A 22,390-nucleotide genomic window follows, 5' to 3' on the forward strand; every position below is an offset into this window, starting at 1 on the left:
TTCCCAGCAAATGAAATCTGTAGGCCAAATTAATACTGGCTTTTCATCATCTCCCAAGTTAAAAAGCCAGCTACCGTCACAATTCTCCTCATTAATTGAACAGCTGAGGAGAGCAGGCAGCCGGAGTAAACACTCATTATGGGGACAAATTGAAGAGACGGAGCAAGTGGAAGAGATGGTGGTGGGGGGAGGGGAACGCAACAGTCAATTAACTTGGCAAAACAAAAGCATATTGATAGTTGCTGTTTGAACCAGCAAAGTTGAAGTTCTCACTTTGTCTAAAAAGATAGTGTTTTGAATTTTAATATATTCTCTTAAAGTGGCTTTCTCAGTTACAAATTGTTTGTTAAATATCCCCAAAACCCTTTCAATGTCCTCAAGCATTGCTTAGTGCTGTAGCTTGGCTGTGTGGTCTGGGCTTTCTTTCAAAGTGTGGAACAGGGAACCTTCTGGTTGGGGAGGCCTCCAGGTAGGCTGCAGGTACAGGCTTGGCACCCAGAGCAACCTCAAGCCCTCATTGTGCTTCCTGTGTTTCCTCTCCAGCGAGTCTGAGGAGAACAACAACATGGTCAGCAGCTCTTCAGAGGACGGCTCCTCCTCCTCCTCCTCAGACTCGGACTCGGACACAGAGCAGAAGAAGAGCTCCAGCAGGTCCAAACCTAAGGTGAGCGTTTCACAGAGGACCCAGCCGTCCGGTGATGTCCGCACTGAGATCCAGCGGGCTTCACAGTTCAACAGGGGTGGCTTGTGGCTCAGGAGGTAGGGCGGCGTTGGCTGGTAACCGGAAGGTTGCCAGTACAATCTCTGGCTCCTCCTAGCTTAGTGTCGAGGTGTCCCTGAGCAAGACGCCTCACCCTGACTGCTCCTGATGAGAGCTGGCTGTTGCCTTGCATGGCTGACCCGCCGTCGGTGTGTGAATGAATGGGTGAATGTATGGCAATATTTTAAAGAGCTTTGAGTGGCCACTGGTTAGAAATGCGCTGTATAATACAGTCCATTTACCATTTAACAGTAAGGACCATGTACGGGGAAACGTATAGTCCCGCTCGGTGTAGCATTGCTGTGGACTTGCGGTAAGCATCCAAACGCCGTATATACCCAGCCGGCTTGCGTGTTCACCCACCACTATAAAGGAGGTTTAATTCTGCTTTACTACGAAGGAGGCTTAATGCTTTGCTTCGCTGTTTTTGCGGTTGACTGACATGAGTTATCGCCTATTATTGATGTGTGCGTGTGTGACGGGGAGTTTGATGTGAAGTAGGACCGAGTGAGATAAAGGTTTGCAACGGACAGAGCCAAAACATTTAGCGGAGAGTTGCATCAAAATAATAATTTACAAGACAAGATCTGCATTTTAATTTACCAATAATTGTGTACCAAGGAGATTATTGAGAGGTATATGTTGTGTGAATCAGAAGAAAATTATATTGGATGTTACCTACTCTACCTACTCGACTATAATTCTGCCACTGTCATTCTGCCACTGTTTACCTCCATTATCAAACCGGTCGACACATGCAACCACTTCATCCTTCTCAGGTCGATATTGACGACAAAATTGCAACTTAATTCAATCTTTACTGCATTGCAAGTAACGATTATAGAGAGTCAGACACTGAAATGCTGTTTCTGCTTTACAAGGCTCCTCCCAACAGTGCTGATGTATTTATGCACTTTTTATTTAATAATTGTAAGAGCCCTGTTGGCAGTGGACTAGTAACTGTTGTGATTAAACTCAATATTCAGTTACATTACTTTTTAAATAGCAAATGCAAATCTAGGTGTAATGGTAAAACTTATTTTATCGTAAGAGTATGTATCATCCAATATAATATTGCACATATTTTTCCTTTTTCTTCTGATTCACACAACATTTACCTCTCAATAATCTCCTTGGTACACACTTATTGGTAAATTAAAATGCAGATCCTGTCTTGTAAATTGTTATTTTGATGCAACTCTCCGCTAAATGTTTTGGCTCTGTCCGTTGCAAACCTATATCTCACTCGGTCCTACTTCACATCAAACTCCCCGTCACACACACACACCTTTATCCATCCCACGTTCTGCATGATGAAATTCCCATTTCATACATTTTGTCATTTCGGCATTCAGCATGAATTATGCATTTCTTTCTGCCAGTTCTCTCTCTCTCTCTCTCTCTCTCTCTCTCTCTCTCTCTCTCTCTCTCTCTCTCTCTCTCTCTCTCTCTCTCTCTCTCTCTCTCTCTCTCTCTCTCTCTCTCTCTCTCTCTCTCTCTCTCTCTCTCTCTCTCTCTCTCTCTCTCTCTCTCTCTCTCTCTCTCTCTCTCTCTCTCTCTCTCTCTCTTGTGTGTCATATCTCCTCCCTCGCCCATCTTAACCTTCAACCTGGTCTCCATTATCTCCAACATGCATCAGTCCCAACAGCACTGATCAGATGCAGGCCATGATAAACTCTTACTGTACGTTGTCTTCCCTGCGCCGTACAGTACATCCCGGTTCCCCCCCAGCCTCCGTCAGCAGAGGGGAATGTTCCGCTCCCTCCTCTGCCTGATGGAATGAAGCTGTGTGGCTGGTGGGACTCGCGTGCAGAGCAAAGACCCCGTGTAAATGGCTTGGGTGTGCTAGTGCGTGTTTGAATGGATTACCATGCGGGGTGGTTGCGAGGCACTAGGGTGCATTTGTCGCAATCCCTACGAGTCAGAAGCGTGACAGGCCTGACCCCGTCTCCGCGGCCCGGCCCGTATCGGAGGTGACGTGGCGACGCAGATCCCCCGTGTGTACGCTCAGCACCTTCTCCTGGAGGGCGGGCGGCGCCACACCGCCACACCGCCACACCGCCAGCTGTCAGTGGGATTGAAACGTCTCGCACGCACACCCAACACCACACTCCAAACAGTTTCAGCCCGCCGGCCCGTCCGTCAGTCGTCGTCGTCTCTTTCAGCCGTCACGCTGTCGGGCCCCCTGGCGCCGCCGCCGGGCTCCGTCAGGCTGCTGGTGATGCTGGGGGCTTACTGGTGAGTTACTGGTGTGGTTTTATTTTGCAGGTGCACGAGCGGCCCCCGAAGGAGGTGTCTCTGCTGGATCTGGATGACGGTGAGTTGAGGAGCTCCTCCTGTTCCCACGTTTCGCCGGTCGGTTTTCCAAGCGACGCGGTGGACAGAGAGTTGGTCGGTGTGCCTCCACAGAGACACGCTGCGTGCAGCATCACCCTCAACAATAACAAACCTCCACATCAGCTGAAGACATAAAGAGCACAAATCGGGAATATATTTCCAATTGAATCAAATCAGAAGTATAATGAGAGTAAACAAAACACTTGGGTTTGTCGCTCACGGCGGAAACAGTGATTGTCAGTGAGAAGTCAAACTATTGTTGTTGTGATGAGTGCAGAAGGATGATTACGGCTGGTGTTGTTCGTCTCTTGCAGTGGCTCCATCCGCCCCGACCACACCCAAGGCCTCAGCGTACTCCCCCAGTCTGCTGTCAGACCTGGAGGGACTGTCTCTCTCCAGCGTATCCTCCCCAATGCAGGTGTGTGTCTCGTCTGCTGGCATTTCGGTCCGTGCACCATATTCAAGCACATGTGAGAGATAAAAGAAATAACCATTTTCTCCAACAGTTTGTGTGTGTGTGTGTGTGTGTGTGTGTGTGTGTGTGTGTGTGTGTGTGTGTGTGTGTGTGTGTGTGTGTGTGTGTGTGTGTGTGTGTGTGTGTGTGTGTGTGTGTGTGTGTGTGTGTGTGTGTGTGGGGGCAGTGATAGTGAACAGGTTACATATGAAGTGCTGAAATTAGCTCTCTCTCTCTCCCTGGTGGAGCGTCACTGCTATTGACCTTTTCCGCCCTTATCCTCGTATTTATAACCGGCATCCCTGCCCGTTTCCCCTTCATTAGTTATAGTCTGACTCTATCTTTGTGTGTGTGTCTGGCTGTCTGTGTGTCTTTATCTGTTTGTGTGTCTCTGTCTGTCTGTGTGTGTGTGTCTCTCCCTCTCTCTGTCCCTCTCTCTCCCTCTATGTCTCTGTCTTCCTCTCTCTCTCTCTCTTTCTTCATGTCTCTCTCTCCCTCTCTCTCTCCCTCTCTGTCTCTGTCTTCCTCTCTCTCTCTCTCTCTCTCTTTCTTCCTGTCTCTCTCTCCCTCTCTCAGTCTCCCTCTCTGTCACCTTCCATCCCTCTCTGTCAGCTGTCGGGTCCCCTGCGTCGTCGCCGTGTGTATACGTGATGGTTGACCTTTCTGCCGTTGACAGCTTCTTTCTCCTTGTGTGCGGTCTTGTTTTCCCATAGGAGCAAATGGCGTTCCAGGTTGTGGTCTCTGTGGGAGCAGTGTATCTATTTGTTCTTTTTGTTTTCCATCCATCATTTCTAAACAAACTGAATTTTCTATTGACCCGCTCTAGAAACACATTTTTGGTGTTCAGATTGATAAACCAACTTCAAATAGCTGGACGTACTTAAAAATAAGGATATTAGGATCACAGTAGTTCGTATCATGTTGTTGGTGGAGGCCGAGTCATTGGTGTACAGTAACTCGGCCAGCAGTAGTCAACTGTTAAGTGTTTTAAAGGTTTCAAATGATCACTGTGTAGACAGACCAGTGTAGAAATACATTGTGCAAATCCCCTTCTGAAAGCTTCATCCACTCGCATATTTTGTTTTCTTCAGTCGAATATCTCCATAACGTAACAAGCTATAAGGCGTAGCTCCGCCCCTTTCGGTTTTTGGTTTCCTGCCGTGTCATCTCCACACAGAAGTTCTGCTATAATACAGTAGGACTGCTGGGTCAGAAGTTCTGCTATTACACAGTATGACTGCTCAAGGATTAGACTAAATCCAAATCCATTAACAAGACTATATCCGAGGGTAGGTTCCTAAGACTTGGCGTTCTCCACCCCCTCTGTTGAGCTTTTGCCTCCTGGAGGGTTATTCTCTGTTCCAGTGCTGCCCATCACACCTGCCTGTCCATCAGGATGATTGACGGCTGCTCTCAGGCCTGGTTTATGCCTGGCTTGTCTGTGTTTACGCTCCGCAGGACTTGTCAGTCTCTCGGTGGCTTGGGGTGAAGGCCGGGGAGTAATGGAGAATCCAAATGCAGATTACAACTGATTTAGAGTCAATTTTATGCATAAATACATGATGGGCATCAGAATTCATAGACAAGGTAAATAACTACAGCTTTATGCTCCTCGCCACCGCAAACCCCTCCTCACACACACACACACACACACACACACACACACACACACACACACACACACACACACACACACACACACCACACACACACACACACACACACACACACACACACACACACACACACACACACACACACACACTGGCCCCAGTGTCATTTCTATTTCTCTCCAATACGCCCCCAACGGCAGAGAGCCGGTCTCAGCTGAGTGCCCAGCCCTTTTAGAGAATTACTGCATGGTTATCAAAGGCATTTAGATTAACCCCGGACCCCGCTCTGACCTCCCCCCGCCCCTCTCCTTCCTCGGCCGGGCCTACCGCTCCCTCTAATAACATTTTGACATTAGATTCTCTCCCGCAAACGCCTTTTAAAGCGCCCGGCATGCCCCCCGCGCTCCCCAGCCGCAAACCTCTTTCCGACCGCTGTCCGAGCCACGCGGTGGCGGCGGCAGCGCCGGCTGATAACGTTTCATTCATAATTAGCATGCCGGCGAGCGGGGCCGCGCTGGGGGGAAATTGAACTGTCAGCGGGGGGGCGCAAGGCGGTTGACCCCATCACGCCCAGGGGGGGGGGGGCGGGGGGGGCATCATAATTTGTTCATTTGGTGCCCATCAGGCGGGTGCCGGCCTCCCCCCTTGTGCCTCCCCCCTCATCTCCCTCTCACCCGTCTGACCCCTCCCCTCGCTGGGTCCAGCCTAATTATGGAAGGGCCAGAGGAGTCTCCGCCCCCCATGCTGCTGCTGCCACGGGGGATAACTACCGTGAAGCTAGCCAATGAGCTAGCCATGAAGAAACCCGTGGAGCTTCGACAGAGCGCTATTGTTGCTAATGCAGCGTTAGGACTGCCGGCTTTTATGTTTTACTTTTTTGACTTTAGGTTTCATTATATATACATACCGTACATTACATTTCTTCCAACATTAATCATTCATTAATGAACATATTTCTTAAATGTTGTTTGTTAGATTTCAGCATCTGTGGTAAGATGTAGTTATTCGTTATTATAAACATAGTTAGTTAATCGGCGAGTTTCTGATGTGTTTTTCATATTTTTCCCTACTTTGTGGTTGTGTGACAGTTTCTTCTCCACGCAACCTCTAATAATGGATCGGTCTTGTGACGGCGCCTGTAGATGAATTAATGGCGAGGTCCCCTGCATAGTAACTGTTGGACTCTGTTCCTCTAAACACCCCTTCCCATCGCCTGGGTTCACTTGTTTTGTTCAGAAATTGGGAATTAATGGTTTTTGAATACCTAATCTGGAGGTAAATTGGCGTAAATGAACTGGCCCTGGGTCTGCGTGCCGCGCAGCCCTGCCGGTGCGGTGGAGTAACATTGGCGAACATTAACGTACCATCAAGGTCCTTCCACTCCACCCCTCCATTAATTGTCATCTCCAGAGTTAGGGGAACAATTACGGCCAAAAGTCAAACCCCATGCGCCTTACCCCGCCTCCCTCACTTCCTCCCAGCAGCCATTTTAGTGCCCCTAATGAAAATCCCATCCCTTAAGTTCAGTCGTCTTCTGACGCATATGAAGGAAGAAAACTAAAACGAAATGGATTTTCAATGCATGCCCAATGCATCCGAGTTCGTTCCCCACCTCCAACACCCTCCTCCACAACACCCTCCGCCACCAACCACCTCCACCTCCTCCAAAACCACTCCCACCCCCGCACCCCAACCAACACAACCACTACCTCCACTGACACCGCCATCACCATGACCCATCGCTGCCACCACCTGCTCCATTTCCCCCACCTCTATCCTCCTCCACCTCTATCCTCTTCCACCACCTCTATCCTCCTCCACCTCTATCCTCCACCTCTATCCTCCTCCACCTCTATCCTCCTCCACCTCTATCCTCTTCCACCACCTCTATCCTCCTCCACCTCTATCCTCCACCTCTATCCTCCTCCACCTCTATCCTCCTCCACCTCTATCCTCTTCCACCACCTCTATCCTCCTCCACCTCTATCCTCCACCTCTATCCTCCTCCACCTCTATCCTCAACCTCTATCCTCCACCTCTATCCTCCTCCACCACCTCTATCCTCCTCCACCTCTATCCTCCACCTCCACCTCTATCCTCCTCCTCCATCTCTATCCTCCTCCACCTCTATCCTCCACCTCCACCTCTATCCTCCTCCTCCATCTCTATCCTCCTCCACCTCTATCCTCCACCTCTATCCTCCTCCTCCACCTCTATCCTCCTCCACCACCTCTATCCTCCTCCACCTCTATCCTCCTCCACCACCTCTATCCTCCTCCTCCACCTCTATCCTCCTCCACCTCTATCCTCCTCCACCTCTATCCTCCTCCACCTCTATCCTCCTCCTCCACCTCTATCCTCCTCCACCACCTCTATCCTCCTCCTCCACCTCTATCCTCCTCCTCCACCTCTATCCTCCTCCACCTCTATCCTCCTCCACCTCTATCCTCCTCCTCCACCTCTATCCTCCTCCACCTCTATCCTCCTCCGCAACCACCCCCACCGACTCTCCTCCACCGCTCTCATCCTCCTCCTACACTATCCCCCTCCACCAACTCTGTCCTCCTCCACCTCTATCCTCCTCCACTGTCCTCCTCCACCTTTATCCTCCTCCTCCTCATCTATCCTCCTCCTCCTCATCTATCCTCCTCCACCTCTATCCTCCTCCACTGTCCTCCTCCACCTTTATCCTCCTCCTCCTCCACTGTCCTGCTCCACCTCTATCTTCTTCCACCACCTCTCCCCACCCTTTGCTGTCAAATTAGGCTTCTTCCGCACTAAGCACGACAAGATTGCCCTGGCGACGGCTCTTCCCCTGTTTAGTTTCCCTGTGTTTATGTCAGCGGGATTCTCAGGTCATTTCCCTGGGAGGATGCGGCGAGCGTCCGACTCTGAAGGTGACTGGCGTCTCGTCCATCACACGCCGCCGCCGCCTCCCGCTTTAACTTGATACATAATAGAGCTCCTCCATCACCTTCCTCTCCCGGTGTCACCCCCTACTGCCCCTCCCCCCCCCCCCGTCTCCTGTCCGGGCACAGCCATGGTGGGGGGTGGGGCTGGGTGAGGTTGTGATGGTGACTGACAGGGGGAGTCAAGGTTACATCTCTTTCTGTTATTTACACTTTAGAGTGCTGGTCAGGCGCTGGGTAGCACAAGCGTGTGGGTGTGGGTGGGGGTCTGTTAATAAGACACAGGTGTGTGTGTGTGTGTGTGTGTGTGTGTGTGTGTGTGTGTGTGTGCGTGTGCGCGCGCGTGCCTGCCTTCCAGGATTGTACTAGACTGTATTAGACTGGTGATGATGAGCAGTACAAAGATACGTCCTCCTCTCTCTGCAGGCAGGACCTTGAGTGGGGGCTGGGGGATAAATCCATGTGGCAGATGTTACAGGAAGCTTTATCGACAACGACTGCTCTTGACAACATCCAAACATTGCCTGATAAATTAACAGATGGGCTATGTTTGTTTATCTCTCAGAGAGAGGAGTGAGAGTGGGGGAGAGAGTGAGGAGAGGAGGAGAGAGAGGAAGAGGAGGGGAGAGTGAGGGGAGAGGGAGAAGGATAGAGTGACCAGAGATAGGGAAGAGAGGAAGAGGAGGAAAGAGGGAACAGAGAGTCGGAGAGGACAGAGAGGTAGTCTTCTCCTTTTGTGACAGTTATTTTCACAACCGATTGAAAGTAATCCACTCCTGTTTCTAAACATAAGATGTGTTATGATAACCCTTGTTTATGTACTGTTAGTTAGGAAGGTAAATGTGTTAACTTTGAGAAAGCAAGCCCCTTAGTTCATCCAGCCTAAAGTTGTTCTAGTGAATGACTCGATGATAGTGAACCCGCTTTTCACATTGTTTCTTTTGTTGGTTCTCCTTGGCAAATAAAATGTGGATTATTTGATCTACTATCAGCGCAGATGCATATAGAGAATGGATCTTCTCCAAAGTTTAAAGTTGGTCCTTGGCAATCGAGAGGTCTTGGGGAGGTTGAGCGTTTCACATCTTCAAGATTCAATGATTTAATTGAAAAATCTCCAGTCCCAAAAATACCTGTTTTCAGTGATACACGCCTGTGTACAACGTGTTGTTGATTTACTGCCTGAGTTTGACAGTGCCTCAAACATCTTAAATTAGCTTAATTAGATGTTTGTCTGCTTCACACACTACTTTACATATTTTCTTACTGAATTGGATTTAATCATTTGTTTGGTTTTTGGACAAGATATTTCTTGTCAAACTGTCTATATTTGAGGCATAAAATATAATTTGGTTGTTAGCTCTGGGGTTGACCGTGCGATTGACAAGTAGCATAGAGTTTGCGTGTTAAGGTGTGATTAACAATTAGCAAGTATGTTAGCTGCGTGGCTCTCTCTTTCACTCTCTCTCTCTCTCTTTCTCCGAAACTTTATTTCTGTCTCTCGGTTTCTCTCTCTCTCTTTTTCTCTCTGTTTCCATTTATCCTTTTCTCTCACACTGTCTCTCTGTCTCTCTATGTCTTCATATCACTCTCTCTGTCTATCTCTTTTTGTTTCTCTCTCTCTTGGTCTCTGTCTCTGTCAGTCTCAGTGTCTCTTTCTCTCTCTGTCTGTCTCTCTTTCTCCCTCTGTCTCTTGGTCTCTCTGTCTCGATCTCTCTCTGTCTCTCTTTCTCTCTCTGTCTCTCTCTTTCTCTCTCTGTCTGGCTCTTGGTCTCTAGCTTTGTCTCTCTGTCTCTGTCTCTCTCACTCTGTCTGTCTCTCTTTCTCTTTCTGTCTCTCTTTCTCTCTCTGTCTGTCTCTCTTTCTCTCTTTCTCTCGCTGTCTCTCTCTTTCTCTCTCTGTCTGTATCTTGGTCTCTCTCTTTCTCTCTCTCTTTGTCTCTCTCCGTCTGTCTCTTTCTTTCTCTTTTACTTACTCTCAAGGTACAAATCAACCTGAACGTTGTTCCTCTTCGACAACATCACCACCAGGGAGATCTTAGTTGCGTTGTTGGCCTAAATTCCATGAGTGTGTGTGTTATTGCCATTGAAGAAGACAAGCTGCCAATCCCCTAACCTCACTATGTACAAAACATGTTAGGCTTAATGAGTGCACTGTGCCCAAGACGCAATACCTAAACATGCATCCCTTTCTGTGCATCTTGTTCCTCCATTGCTGGGGTAATGCCATTTCATGTGGTTGAAAAGGTAAAAGCCTTGCTGAAAGGCGAGGTCTGGCCTCAGAAGGCTTTGTGTTCCTCCTTCATTAGCAGGGATTTTATTCAGCCCTGCTCTGCCTCTTCCATACTCAGCCCACTTTCCTCTGGTTCTGCTGATGGATGATGTGGTAAAGTAGGCTCCTGCGTTACTGGAGGGTAATGAAGCCAAATGGCCGCTCTGTTGCTGGTGGCCTCCTGAAGATGGCTCATCTTTCTGTTTTCCTTCTTTCTTTCCCCTTTAACTTTGTCTGCTGGGGGTTTTAAGTAGTCGGTGGAAGAGGACAGACTCTACTGCTACAGCACTTTCTTCCTATTGGAACAGAACTCTGTTAATTTCATTCATTTTCTTTTATTTAAGAAATGCATTTGTATAATTTGAGGAATTGGCCGAGCCTATTTTCCCCTGATTTGGTGTATGGATTTGATAAAGTATATCTCCTCCTTATGAAGAACGTCCAGAAAACAAACATCAAACACGTCTGAATGCACTGCTGTTTTACTGCTTTCCTGTCTATAAAATACCTTATCAAACCGCGACAGGAAATAAGTTTGGTAAAATATGGTAATACAAAAAAATACTTAATTAAAATAAGAACTAAAAATGGACAGAAATAGATATATTGCCCTTATGGATGGTAAAGCTGCTGGATGCTGTCTGGTCTAGCTGTCTCTGAGCCTCTGGCCCTGACCCCTGGGCCAGAGGCCGGCTTCCTGACCTCACATCCCTCCTCCCTCCAGGTGACGGTGCAGCCCTTCGGGCCGGTAAAGAGCCACGAGTTGCTCCACCACATGTCGGGCAAGGGCCTCTCGGCGCGCTACCACTTCCCCCGGCAGCCCTTCCTGTACCAGCCCAGCATGGTGCAACTGCAGATCACCCTGACCAACGCCTCGGACCAACCCCTGGAGGGGATCCACCTGGGGGAGCACAGCCCTGCCAGCCTCACCCTGCACCGCTTCAGCCCTGTCGGTACGGAGTCACACAATACTCACCATAATACTCTGAATCATATTGGCCGTAAACCTCACCATAATACTCTGAACCATATTGGCCGTAACACTCACCATAATACTCTGAACCATATTGGCCGTAACACTCACCATAATACTCTGAACCATATTGGCCGTAAACCTCACCATAATACTCTGAACCATATTGGCCGTAACACTCACCATAATACTCTGAACCTATTGGCCGTAACACTCACCATAATACTCTGAACCATATTGGCCGTAAACCTCACCATAATACTCTGAACCATATTGGCCGTAACACTCACCATAATACTCTGAACCATATTGGCCGTAAACCTCACCATATCTGAATCATACTGGCCATGATACTCACCATAATACTCCTAATCATACCTAAAATAATAATCTTAATCATACTCATAACACTTTTGGTCATACTCATATTCCTAAATTTCTCTGCTGAGATGAATAAAGTATATCTTATCTTATATTAATACTAACAATAATAATCTTAATCATACTCATAATAGTAATCAAAATAATAATACCCACATATTCATACACATATTCATAATAATAGTAACAATGCTCATATTAATGCACATACTCACAATGACACTCTATATAATCATATTCCATAATCCATTACTATTTACATCATGCTTTTCAAGACAAAGTAAAGATACTAGTGTCTGTGTGTGTGTGTGTGTTGGTTCGGGTGTGTATGTGTGTGTGTGTGTGTTCATTTAATGAGACGCAAAACAATAAAATACTTAATTTCTAAAGAAACTCAACATTATAAGATATAGAATAGTAAGTATGTGTAAATCGTACTACTATAATAGCAGGCCTGTCGCACCAGTTACTGAAGTGCGCATGTGCCAAGCGCGAAAGCATATACACCGCAAGCACGCAAATGCGCACGAACATACACGGAAACGAACACACATGCGCACACACTACACGCACACAAGCACGCGCACACACCGCACGTCAACACAAAGGCAGCGACACATACACGGAAGCGCACACACACGCACGCACGCACCCGCACTGGTAAGACGCTTAACGGCTCCGCCATCGGCACAGGCGCAGGTAAGAACACACACACACGTGCACACACCGAAGCGACACTCGACCAGGTAAAAACATAACGGCTCCGCCGGCGACAAACTCTCCCAGGTAAGATGTTCTGTCTATAGACTATATCAATTGCGATAAAATAAGGGAAGAGACTATTTCTCACCTCGACAAGCAACGGCAGGTCGTTCTTTTTGTCACATAAAAACCGTTTAATTCAAACATTGTGCTGACCGGCATATCAACACACAAGTGACGTGTTCTTAAAGACAGTGTCCCTATAACACAACGAAAACATCTCAATAACACAGTAGGCTATGGTGAATTATGTCTATGGAGTCCACCACAAGACTACGCTTTACTCTCCTGCTTGAGCCTCCCGAAATGTCTTTACACTTTGTTGCTCAAACTTAATATTACTCTTCCTTTAGCCTCCCGAAATGTCTTGCGATATTGATATCCCCCTTCCCCCCTGCGGACTGTTTTAGTTTTATTTTTCTTATTTTTTTTGTGTATGCTATGTGTGACTGTAGGCTACTATGGCCTATCTTGGCCAGGACACTGGAAGAGATGTTTAATCTCAATGATGATTATTATTTTCAACTAACCAATAGTAGTTGCCTTGCATTTTAAAATGTAAATGCACTTATCAGCCCTGAATCACAGAAAACTCTACTATCAATAAATGTCCCATAGGATGTGATACCACTCAAAATGTTCCTCCATAGTTGTCTATTTGCTTGTTTTCTGTCAGTATATATTTCATTCCCCAATCTTACAGAAGCCTGTATGTTTCATTCCCCCCATCTTACAATAGCCAATATGACTTTATATTCCTAGCCTGCTCGATCGATTAGGAATAGAAATGCACATTATCGCCATACATCTCCTTCTCCATCTACATGATCTGCAGTCCACCCAGCACACCCCTGGGCCCAGGTCTCTCCTCTCTTGCCTTCTCTGGGTGTTTCCTCTCCTTAATTCTTTCTCCCTCTCTCTCCGTCTGTCTCTTTCACTCACACACACACGCACACACATACATACACACACACACACACACACCGAGAGAGAGAGAGAGACAAAAAGACGGTGCAATCAAGCATGTTTAAACCGTCAATTGCCTGGATTGATTGGTCATTGATGGACCTGCAGCAGCCAAACAGTGGGTAATTTGGATCGATTGAGCCAAGCTCCACTGAGTGGACGCTGGACCCACTATGGATGGTCTGCGCTGGACAGACCATAGTTCATCTATTTACACAATTGTTGTGGGAATGTTATGCAGAGCTTTTGTTCATCATTTAACTATTGCCAATCCTGTTTTCTTGTAAGATCCCATACCAATGCAAATGCAATGGTTTTAAATTGTAAGTCACTAAGGGTGTTAGTCTTCTCATTCACTTGGTTTGAGTTCATATGACATATTATTTGCACTTTTCTGTCCATACATGTCTTTTGGACAAACTGTTTCAAAACGTTCCCCACACAAATGCCAGACATTCATCACAGGAATGCTTCCTTCTGATTTGCCCACATTTCTACAGCTGTGACAAAAAGCTATCCGTCCAGTATTAGGCTTTGACTTCACTACGCCACTATTCCACTGCTCTATGTATTTAACATATGTGTGCATAGCTTCCAGAGTCTGGTTTTGTGTGACGGCACACAAAGAGCTCAATAAGACCAGATTAGCCTAGGTCAAAGAACAAGCTGAACCATCCAACCACACGCATGCCTGGTGGAGATTCCTGCCCCCTGGAGCTCTGGTTGCACTTGTTCTGCTCCTCTGTGTTAAAGAGTTTCTACAGTAGAACAGCCTCCACTCACTCCCCGAGGGGGGGGGGGGGGGGGGGGGGGGGGGGGACACTCCACAGCGGGCAGGTCGAGGATGTTGTCTCTCCTCGTCCCCGCCCTCCTCCCCTCTCCCCTCTCCTCCTCCTTGCCCCTCTCCCCTCTCCTCCTCCCCGCCCCTCCCATCCTCCTCCCCGCTCCCCCTCTCCCTTCTTCTCCTCTCCCTTCTTCTCCTCTCCCCCATCTCCTCATCTCCCCCCTCCGCCATCTCCTCCTCTCCCCTGTCCCCCTCTCCCCCTGTCCCCCTCCCCCGCCCCTATCTCCCCTCTCCCCTTCCTCCCGTCTCCCGCCCGATGTTCCCGCTCTCGTCTCTCTCTTCAATGGTTTCGGGCTCCGGTAGACGAGACGCCCGGTCACGCCTGTTCAGCTGCCCCCCCCCCCCCACACACACCACACACACACACAACACACACACACGCACAACACGCACGCAAACGCACCGCGCGCGGCACACACACACACACACACACACACACACACACACACACATCTCCTTTTTGATACGGCGGCGCTCATGTTTTTGACTCGCCTGTTGTTGTGGAGATGTGCTAGTCTGTCATGTCTCTCTGTGTGGCTGCTTTTTTGAGGCAGAGGTAAAGGGGATGAGATTTGAAGGATAGATTTCTCAAATGCAGTGGCCTTGCCTTGTGAAGTAGAAAACACAAGTGGTGTGCATGCCTGTCTGTTCCACTCTGTTGCCCCCCCCCCCCCCCTATCTTCTCCTCACCTCCCCAGCTCTCCATCCTTTCCTGACTCTCCCCACTCTGCCCATGTCACTCATGCTTCCTCTCTTCTCTCTCCTCTTCTCTACTCGTCTCTCCTCTCACCTCCTCTTCTCCTCCTCACCTCTCTCCTCGCTCCTCTCCTCTACTCGTCTTTCCTCTCACCTCCTCCTCTCCTGTCTACGTGTCTCTCCTCTCACCTCTTCCTCTCGTCACCTCTCCGCTCTCTTCCTCTCCTCTCCCCTCTCCTCTCTATTCTCTACTCGTTTCTCCTCTCTCACCTCCTCCTCTGCTCTCTTCTCCTTTCTCTCTGCTGTATCCTTTCATCAGAACGACTTGAGCCACAGGCCTCGGTTACCGTTTCCATGGGAATCGACTTCAACGACTCCACGCAGGCGGCCAACTTCCAGTTGTGGTAAATCCCTTCCCTGACGCCATGGCGGACAGCATCACTCCACACATTCGACCTGTGTTTTCTCCTGCAGCTGTCTCATTGCTCTCTTCTGTTGTTCCCCCACCCCACCCCCCCCCCCTGGGGAACTCGCCCTGTCCGTACTCTTGTTACCGACCCCCCGGTACTGGTCTAATTCCAAACCAAAGTCCATTTCCTTCTCTCTCTCCCTGTTTTCTGTGATTTGTTCTCTGTGTATGTGTTCCCTGGTCCCAGGTGAGGCATCAGCCTTCATTGATCCCTGTTCACCAGGATAACTATTATTCTCCTCTAATCAGACCCGGCCCAAATCAAACCATCGCTGGAGGCGATCGATAGCCCCATCACAAAGTCTCTTTGGGATGGAGAAATCAATCCATCAGCTCGCAAAATGCTTACCACAGTTTGGTATTATTTTCATAACAAACTTTTGAAAAAATGTTTTAGACGAAAACAAGAGTAGGATGACCCTAACTGAAAAAATTTAAACTAGTCTGAGTTGAAGCTAACTAACTAAAAGTGTTTCGGTATTAATTTATTTTTTACGTTTCAGTAACTAAACAGTGTTGTTTATTTTTTAGAAGTTAATGTTGTCTTACAATAAATATTGTTATATATTGTAACTTGACTGGCCAGATAAGGAAAATACTTTTAGACCTTATTTTTTTTTTGGGTCTTTCCACGTTCCAAAATCTCTCCCCTGCCCATGGGGAATGAATAATGATCCATAGTAACACTTCTAACGAAGCAAAGAAGTAGTACTCCGACGTGTGACTGTATGTTGTTCTGCTGACTGTATGTTATATTGCTGACTGTATGTTGTGCTGTATGTTATGTTGCTGACTATGTTGTGCTGCTGACTGTATGTTGTTTTGCTGAATTTATGTTGTGCTCTTGATGTTATGCTGTGTTGCTGACTGTATGCTGACTGTGTGTTGTGTGGCTGACGGTATGTTATATTGCTGACTGTATGTTGTGCTGCTGACTGTATGTTGTGTTGCTGACTGTATGTTGTGTTGCTGAATTTATGTTGTGTTCCTGACCGTATGCTGTGTTGCTGAATGTATGCTGACTGTATGTTGTGTTGCTGACTGTATGTTGTGTTCCTCCAGTACTAAAGAGGCAGAGTTCTCGGTGTCCATCCAGCCTGCAGTAGGTGAGCTGCTGCTCCCCACTAGTCTGTCCCAGGCGGACTTTGAGAAAGAACAAGGTAATTATAAGAATAAGAAAGTGTGAAAATGTTTATCTATATTATTTTTATATATATATATATATATATATATATATGGCTCTAATGAAGTCAATTAATTTTTAACAGATGAGTGTGTCCAACTATTATGTGTGCTCGCAGTTCCGTAGTTCAGGTCTGGGTGATGGGCAGTGAAAGTGTGCCTCTCCCAACAACAGGCAAACTGCTGGGCATGAACGAGACCTCGGCCACCATCACCATGGCAGAGGGTCATTGCTCCAGTGCAGTGCTGAACAAGCAGGTCCGCTCCATGGCCAACCTGGGTGAGGTCATCACGGGACACAACAACACTCACAGGTAAATACCTCCAAAAGACAACGCTAAAGTGAAACAGGTTTTAGATTTGCATACAATTTGATTTGATTTAATTTTTCAGTTTAGGCAATTTTAGAACGGATTTAAACTGGCATTTTGTTTTCCATTTGATAAAGTATTTTAAAGGGCAAAAAGTCTGCCGAAATAAAAGGTTTAATGTAGCTTTGGCTGAATTTCTCCTATTATTATGTTTACTTTCTTTCATTATGTATTTTTTATATTAATTTAACGTTTCACTTGCATCTTTCAAATGCAAGAACTGATACCTTCCTCAAAATGGATCCCTTTGATCCTCCTTCCTTGCTGTGTGTGTGTGTGTGTGTGTGTGTGTGTGTGTGTGTGTGTGTGTGTGTGTGTGTGTGTGTGTGTGTGTGTTGTGTGTGTGTGTGTGTGTGTGTGTGTGTGTGTGTGTGTGTGTTAGGGATGTTAACCGATGACTGTTTGACTGACGGTTGACCGTATCAATGTTAACCGATCAATCTTGTCGCTTGTCGGTTAAAAAAAATATTGGGGTCAGTGTGGAGTGTGTGTTGGTTTCACTTCACACAAAAAGATTATCAGGTGAGTTGACTTATTGGAAGTTGGACGGACACCGCGTCTCTCACCTACTGTATAAGTTCTCCTCAAGTCTTAATTATTCCCGCATGCGAGCGGCGGAGAATATGATCGCTAAATTATTATGGACAGTAGTCTAAACGACTAATTATTACATTTCAGGATATTCAATGGTAACAGATAAGGTAATGATAATAATCATCTTAACCGGAAACTGGTTAATGAGGCTCGCTGGTCGGTCAAGAATATTTTACATTTTCGCCATCCCTAGCTTGTGTGCGCGAGTGCATGAATGTGTACGTGTGTGTGTTTATGCAATTGCTGTGATGTATGGCTTACCTTGTAACCCTCAAGCAGACATGTGTCCACCTGTGTGTGTGTGTGTGTGTTGTTCTGTCTGCGTGTTGGTCTGCGTGTTGTTCTGTGTGCGTGTTGTTCTGGGTGTTTGTTCTGTGTGTTGCTCTGTGCGTGTTCTGTGTGTGTGTTGTTCTGTGTGCATGTTGTTCTGTTTGTTGTTCTGTGTGTTGTTCTGTGTGCGTGTTCTGTATGTTGTTCTGTGTGCGTGTTGTTCTGCGTGTTGTTCTGTGTGCGTGTTGTTCTATGCGGGTGTTGATTTCGTGCGCATGCAAAAAGTGAGAAGGCAAACCCATGTGTGCTGTCCCAGCTCAGAGACCATGCCAGGGGAATGCCCTGAGAAGCCTAGCTGTGTAATTGGTGTACACAGAGTGTGCTAATGAGCTTCCTCCTCTGTCACGCACACCCAAACACCTGATGGATAATTACACTTTCACTCTCTCTCTGTCTTTCTTGCTTGCTTGCTCTCTCTCTCGTTTTCTTCCTTTTTCATTGCTCGCTTTCTCTCTCTCACTCTCTGTATTTCGCTTGATTGCTCTATCTTTCGCTTGCTCTCTCTCTCCCTCTCTTTCTTGCTCCTGCTCCACACTCTGCTCTCCCTCCATCTTCTTTTTCATCTTCTTTTCTGCATTCCCTTGAACAGATTTTTGTATACTTTTATATAAATAGATAAACCTTAAAATCTTAAAATGTGTTTTGTCCGGACCCGTCTTGATACAAATCTCCCAGCCCCGCCCTGTCAGAAGTATCCCGACAGAGTGACACTCTCTTGGGTTGAGACGGGGTTCAGCGAGTGGGTGGGAGTGGATAAGTGAGAGTTAGCGCTTGAGATGTGAAAGGCACACACTGGAAAGGCACAAGGGCACCGGGAGCTCAAAGACTGAGTGGAAATCAATGTTCGACAGTAGCAGAGCCGGGCTCCCAATAAGCCCATACTTCATTTGGAATAACCGATACCACAAACGCCTCCAGGCTATCAATCAGACTCAGCTGCTGCTCTGACCCCCCGTCTTGTCCTCTGTGCCGATGCCAAACCAATGTCTGCTGTTAATTGTTTGGTGCTCTTATTTTGAAGTAAATCCCTGTTTTAGCAATCTGATGTGATTTGAGCGGTTGTGACGGTCGTAAAGGTTTTTAAAACCATCCGACACTGTGTTATCCAGAGGAGCAGAGTGCGAGTGGCCGGTCAGACCGGGTCCAGACCCCAGACCACACTCGGAGCTCAGTTTGCAGCTCATTTCACTCGGGAAAAGTGTTTTTAGATGGAAGTAACAGACTGGAAATTTACAGAGAGTATCCCCCATTGAACAACTCTACAAACGGAACCGCTTGCAACTGAAAAAGGTGACACCCAACTGACCATGGGAGCTTATGTGGTGTCTGACTGAAGGCAGTTAATTACTGAATCCTCTGCTTAGGGAACAGAGGAAGTATCTCGTCCACTACAGGAAGCTGCTCAAGGCCTTTGAAATGAGGAGGAATAGATCTGGCGCGCTTTAGTTTAGCAGCAGTGCATCTTGCTAACTGAGACCATGTCACTTTGTTTCACAGGTTTTGACTTGAACGTGATGAACCATTCATTATTGAAATGTATTCTTTGACCACCAAAATCCACACTTATATCCCAGATATATTCTTATTTATCCTCCCTGTTTCCAAGGTTTCCAATTTCCGTGCGTGTGTGCGTGAGCGTGCGTCGTGCGTGACATGAGAGATTTATTTTGTGGGTTGCCCCCCTCTGACAGCGTCCTGTACTCAGCATGTGACACGGATGTTTGGGGTGACCTTCATCAGGGCTACCTTATCTCTAGCCATCTATGTCCATTAGGACACTATCTTGGAAGGGCTTAGGAGTTAATGTACTCTTGGGTTTTCTTTCACCTCAATCACTAACAGCTATTTTACTGTTTTTTTCACCGGTCCTCCATTGTGCATCTCAAACAGGGGGGAAGGGCATTAGGTCTCACTTCTACGCTACAATGTAGGAAGGAACATTGTGAACTGCGGTTGTAAACTGTTGTTTGGGACTGTGTTGTTGTGATGACATAAGACAGCTAGCAACAGCCGCAGCCTGTGCTATGGATGTACTCTCCACCCGTTCGCCCTTGTGGCCTGCAGTTCCGGTATCATCCAGTAGGGGGCAGCACTGCTGTTTCCAAGCGTGTTGTTAGCGGTGCGGAGGGGGATGCCACTGAAATGGAGAAATTGATTGCTGGAAAGGGGGATGGCAATAAATCAAGCAGAAGAGCAAATGTAGAAAACGCTGTTCTTGTTTATGTCTAACAGGCGGAATAGAATAAATGTGCTCTATTTTTCAGTTGGTTTGAAGGCAAATTTGATTGAATTTCGCATGCATTGTCAGTCTCTCTAGTTGGCGCCTAATTTCTGGAGGGAAAAAAGGGAAAACAAGTGGATGGCTTTATGAAATGTTTTTTTCTTTACTTATTTATTTAATTATCTTTTCTTCTCTTTCTTCCTTTTCTGTTTTTGTTCAGACAACCCCATAGACCTCTAGTTCTTTTAAAACAAAGTCAAACATCCTGCATAAACAATATTATTAATTTCCAATTATAAAATAGCCTCTTATACTCTTATACTACATTTTTAACTATATCCAGCTTTTTCTCCATTCCACTCCCGAAATGTCTTCTCTTCCTCTTGCTCTTCCTCTTCCTCCTGTCCTCTGCATGTCCTCCCTGCTCTGGTTGGTTGGAGGGGGGGGGGGGGGTCCGTATGGCAGCACTCTGGAGGACCTGTGGAGCTCCGTGTGGGTCTAACAGGGTCTAATCGCTCTGGCCATCTGCCTGGACCTGAGCTCCGGTCTGGCATGGCTGACCACCGGGCTGAAGGACACGGGTCCGGCCTGCCAGGGCGTCAGGACGGGCTGCTGAGCGGAGCCAGGTCACGTGAGGCCCTCCGAGCCCACAGAGCCCAGAGCTCCAGGACTCTGGTGGAGGATCGGCCCTTCACTCCAGAGCTCCAGGACTCTGGTGGAGGAGGATGGGCCCTTCACTCCAGAGCTCCAGGACTCTGGTGGAGGATCGGCCCTTCACTCCAGAGCTCCAGGACTCTGGTGGAGGATCGGCCCTTCACTCCAGAGCTCCAGGACTCTGGTGGAGGATGGGCCCTTCACTCCAGAGCTCCAGGACTCTGGTGGAGGAGGATGGGCCCTTCACTCCAGAGCTCCAGGACTCTGGTGGAGGAGGATCGGCCCTTCACTCCAGAGCTCCAGGACTCTGGTGGAGGATCGGCCCTTCATTTTAGTTTAATTTTGTTTTATTAGACCCAAAAACAATATAACGTAGTACAAATGGGAGTTCATCTGGCTGCCAGGGGTCAGCGTTTGACATTTAGGATAAAAATACTGTTCTAGAATAAAAAGGCTCAAACAATCAATATATAAACGGATTTATCAAATTCAATAATGATTTGAAAAGTTATTTAATTCTGGTTGCGTCAAATACTCAAACTAGTCAGCGTAAGAAAGAGGCTGTTGAACCGGGCGGGGGGTTGTGGTTTGCACATCTGTTTCAGAATATGGTTGCACTTAAAAAACAGGGTATAGGGTGTGCTGGATAAATACTTAACTTAAACCCTCTGTTTAAGTTAATTTGTTCCACCTTTCAAAGATTTTCTTCCTGCCACCTCAACCTGTCCTCTGCATGTTCTCCCTGCGTTTCCATTTCCATTTCGGGCATTTGGCAGAAGCTTTTATCCAAAAGAAGACCTACAATAAGTAAATTTGTCGGAAGCAGAAGAAACAATATATCGCTGTCGGTACAGTAAGGATGTTCATAGAACCAAGTGCAAAGCATGAACAATCGCTAGGTTAACCCATTCCCTGTATTCAACAAAGATAGCTAGGATAAGATGCTACACAACTAAGTACTATAACTAAGAAAATAAGTGCATACATTAAATGCTGGGACGTTACAACACACGTCCTGGTGTCAGGAAGCCAAACTTCAAGTATGCGCGTCACTAGTGACTGACAACGCTGCGCATCAGTTGACATCGTTATAATCCCCCCTTAATGAAATCATTTTAGAATACTCATATTTCAAAAAATAGATGGATGTGTATTATGTATTGATATGTCACCTCGTTGTAGAACCACACTCTCAGCCCCTCTTGAGCTGCGTACTATGGCCTCAGCAAGCCACCAGCTCCACCTGCAAGCATCCGCGACACACACACACACACCACGACACAGCACACACACACACACACACACACACACACACACACACACGACGACACACACCACACACCACACACACACACACACACACACACACACACACACACACACACACACACACACACACACACACACACGTTGAACAAGCTTCAGTGTCTGCTGTCCCCGTGCAGCCGGCCTGGGGGAGCGGTGTTAAGCAGCTGATTAAAGGAGAGATTTATATCCTAAAACCATTAGCGGGGCCACAGGGACCCCCAGTACACCGGCCCCAGGGCCCTTGGCAGTGAGGCCTGGAGATAGGGGGACACCACAGCCGGACAGGCCTTCAGCAGGT

At 47.3% G+C, this 22,390-nt stretch overlaps 1 protein-coding gene across 3 annotated transcripts in view; it reads left to right on the plus strand.

The window, feature by feature from the left end:
• ap3b1a (adaptor related protein complex 3 subunit beta 1a) overlaps positions 1-22,390 on the plus strand; it is a 52,223-nt gene that overhangs the window by 26,314 nt on the left and 3,519 nt on the right. For all 3 annotated transcript variants that reach the window (XM_056587932.1, XM_056587933.1, XM_056587934.1), the window contains exons 20-26: positions 544-664; positions 3,029-3,077; positions 3,412-3,515; positions 11,066-11,294; positions 15,283-15,367; positions 16,495-16,592; positions 16,790-16,928. In XM_056587932.1, coding sequence (XP_056443907.1) covers positions 544-664; positions 3,029-3,077; positions 3,412-3,515; positions 11,066-11,294; positions 15,283-15,367; positions 16,495-16,592; positions 16,790-16,928 — 825 coding nt within the window. The remainder of the gene's footprint in view (positions 1-543; positions 665-3,028; positions 3,078-3,411; positions 3,516-11,065; positions 11,295-15,282; positions 15,368-16,494; positions 16,593-16,789; positions 16,929-22,390) is intronic.

This window comes from Gadus chalcogrammus, chromosome 4 (assembly GCF_026213295.1).
Source record: "Gadus chalcogrammus isolate NIFS_2021 chromosome 4, NIFS_Gcha_1.0, whole genome shotgun sequence".
Lineage (NCBI taxonomy): Eukaryota > Metazoa > Chordata > Actinopteri > Gadiformes > Gadidae > Gadus > Gadus chalcogrammus.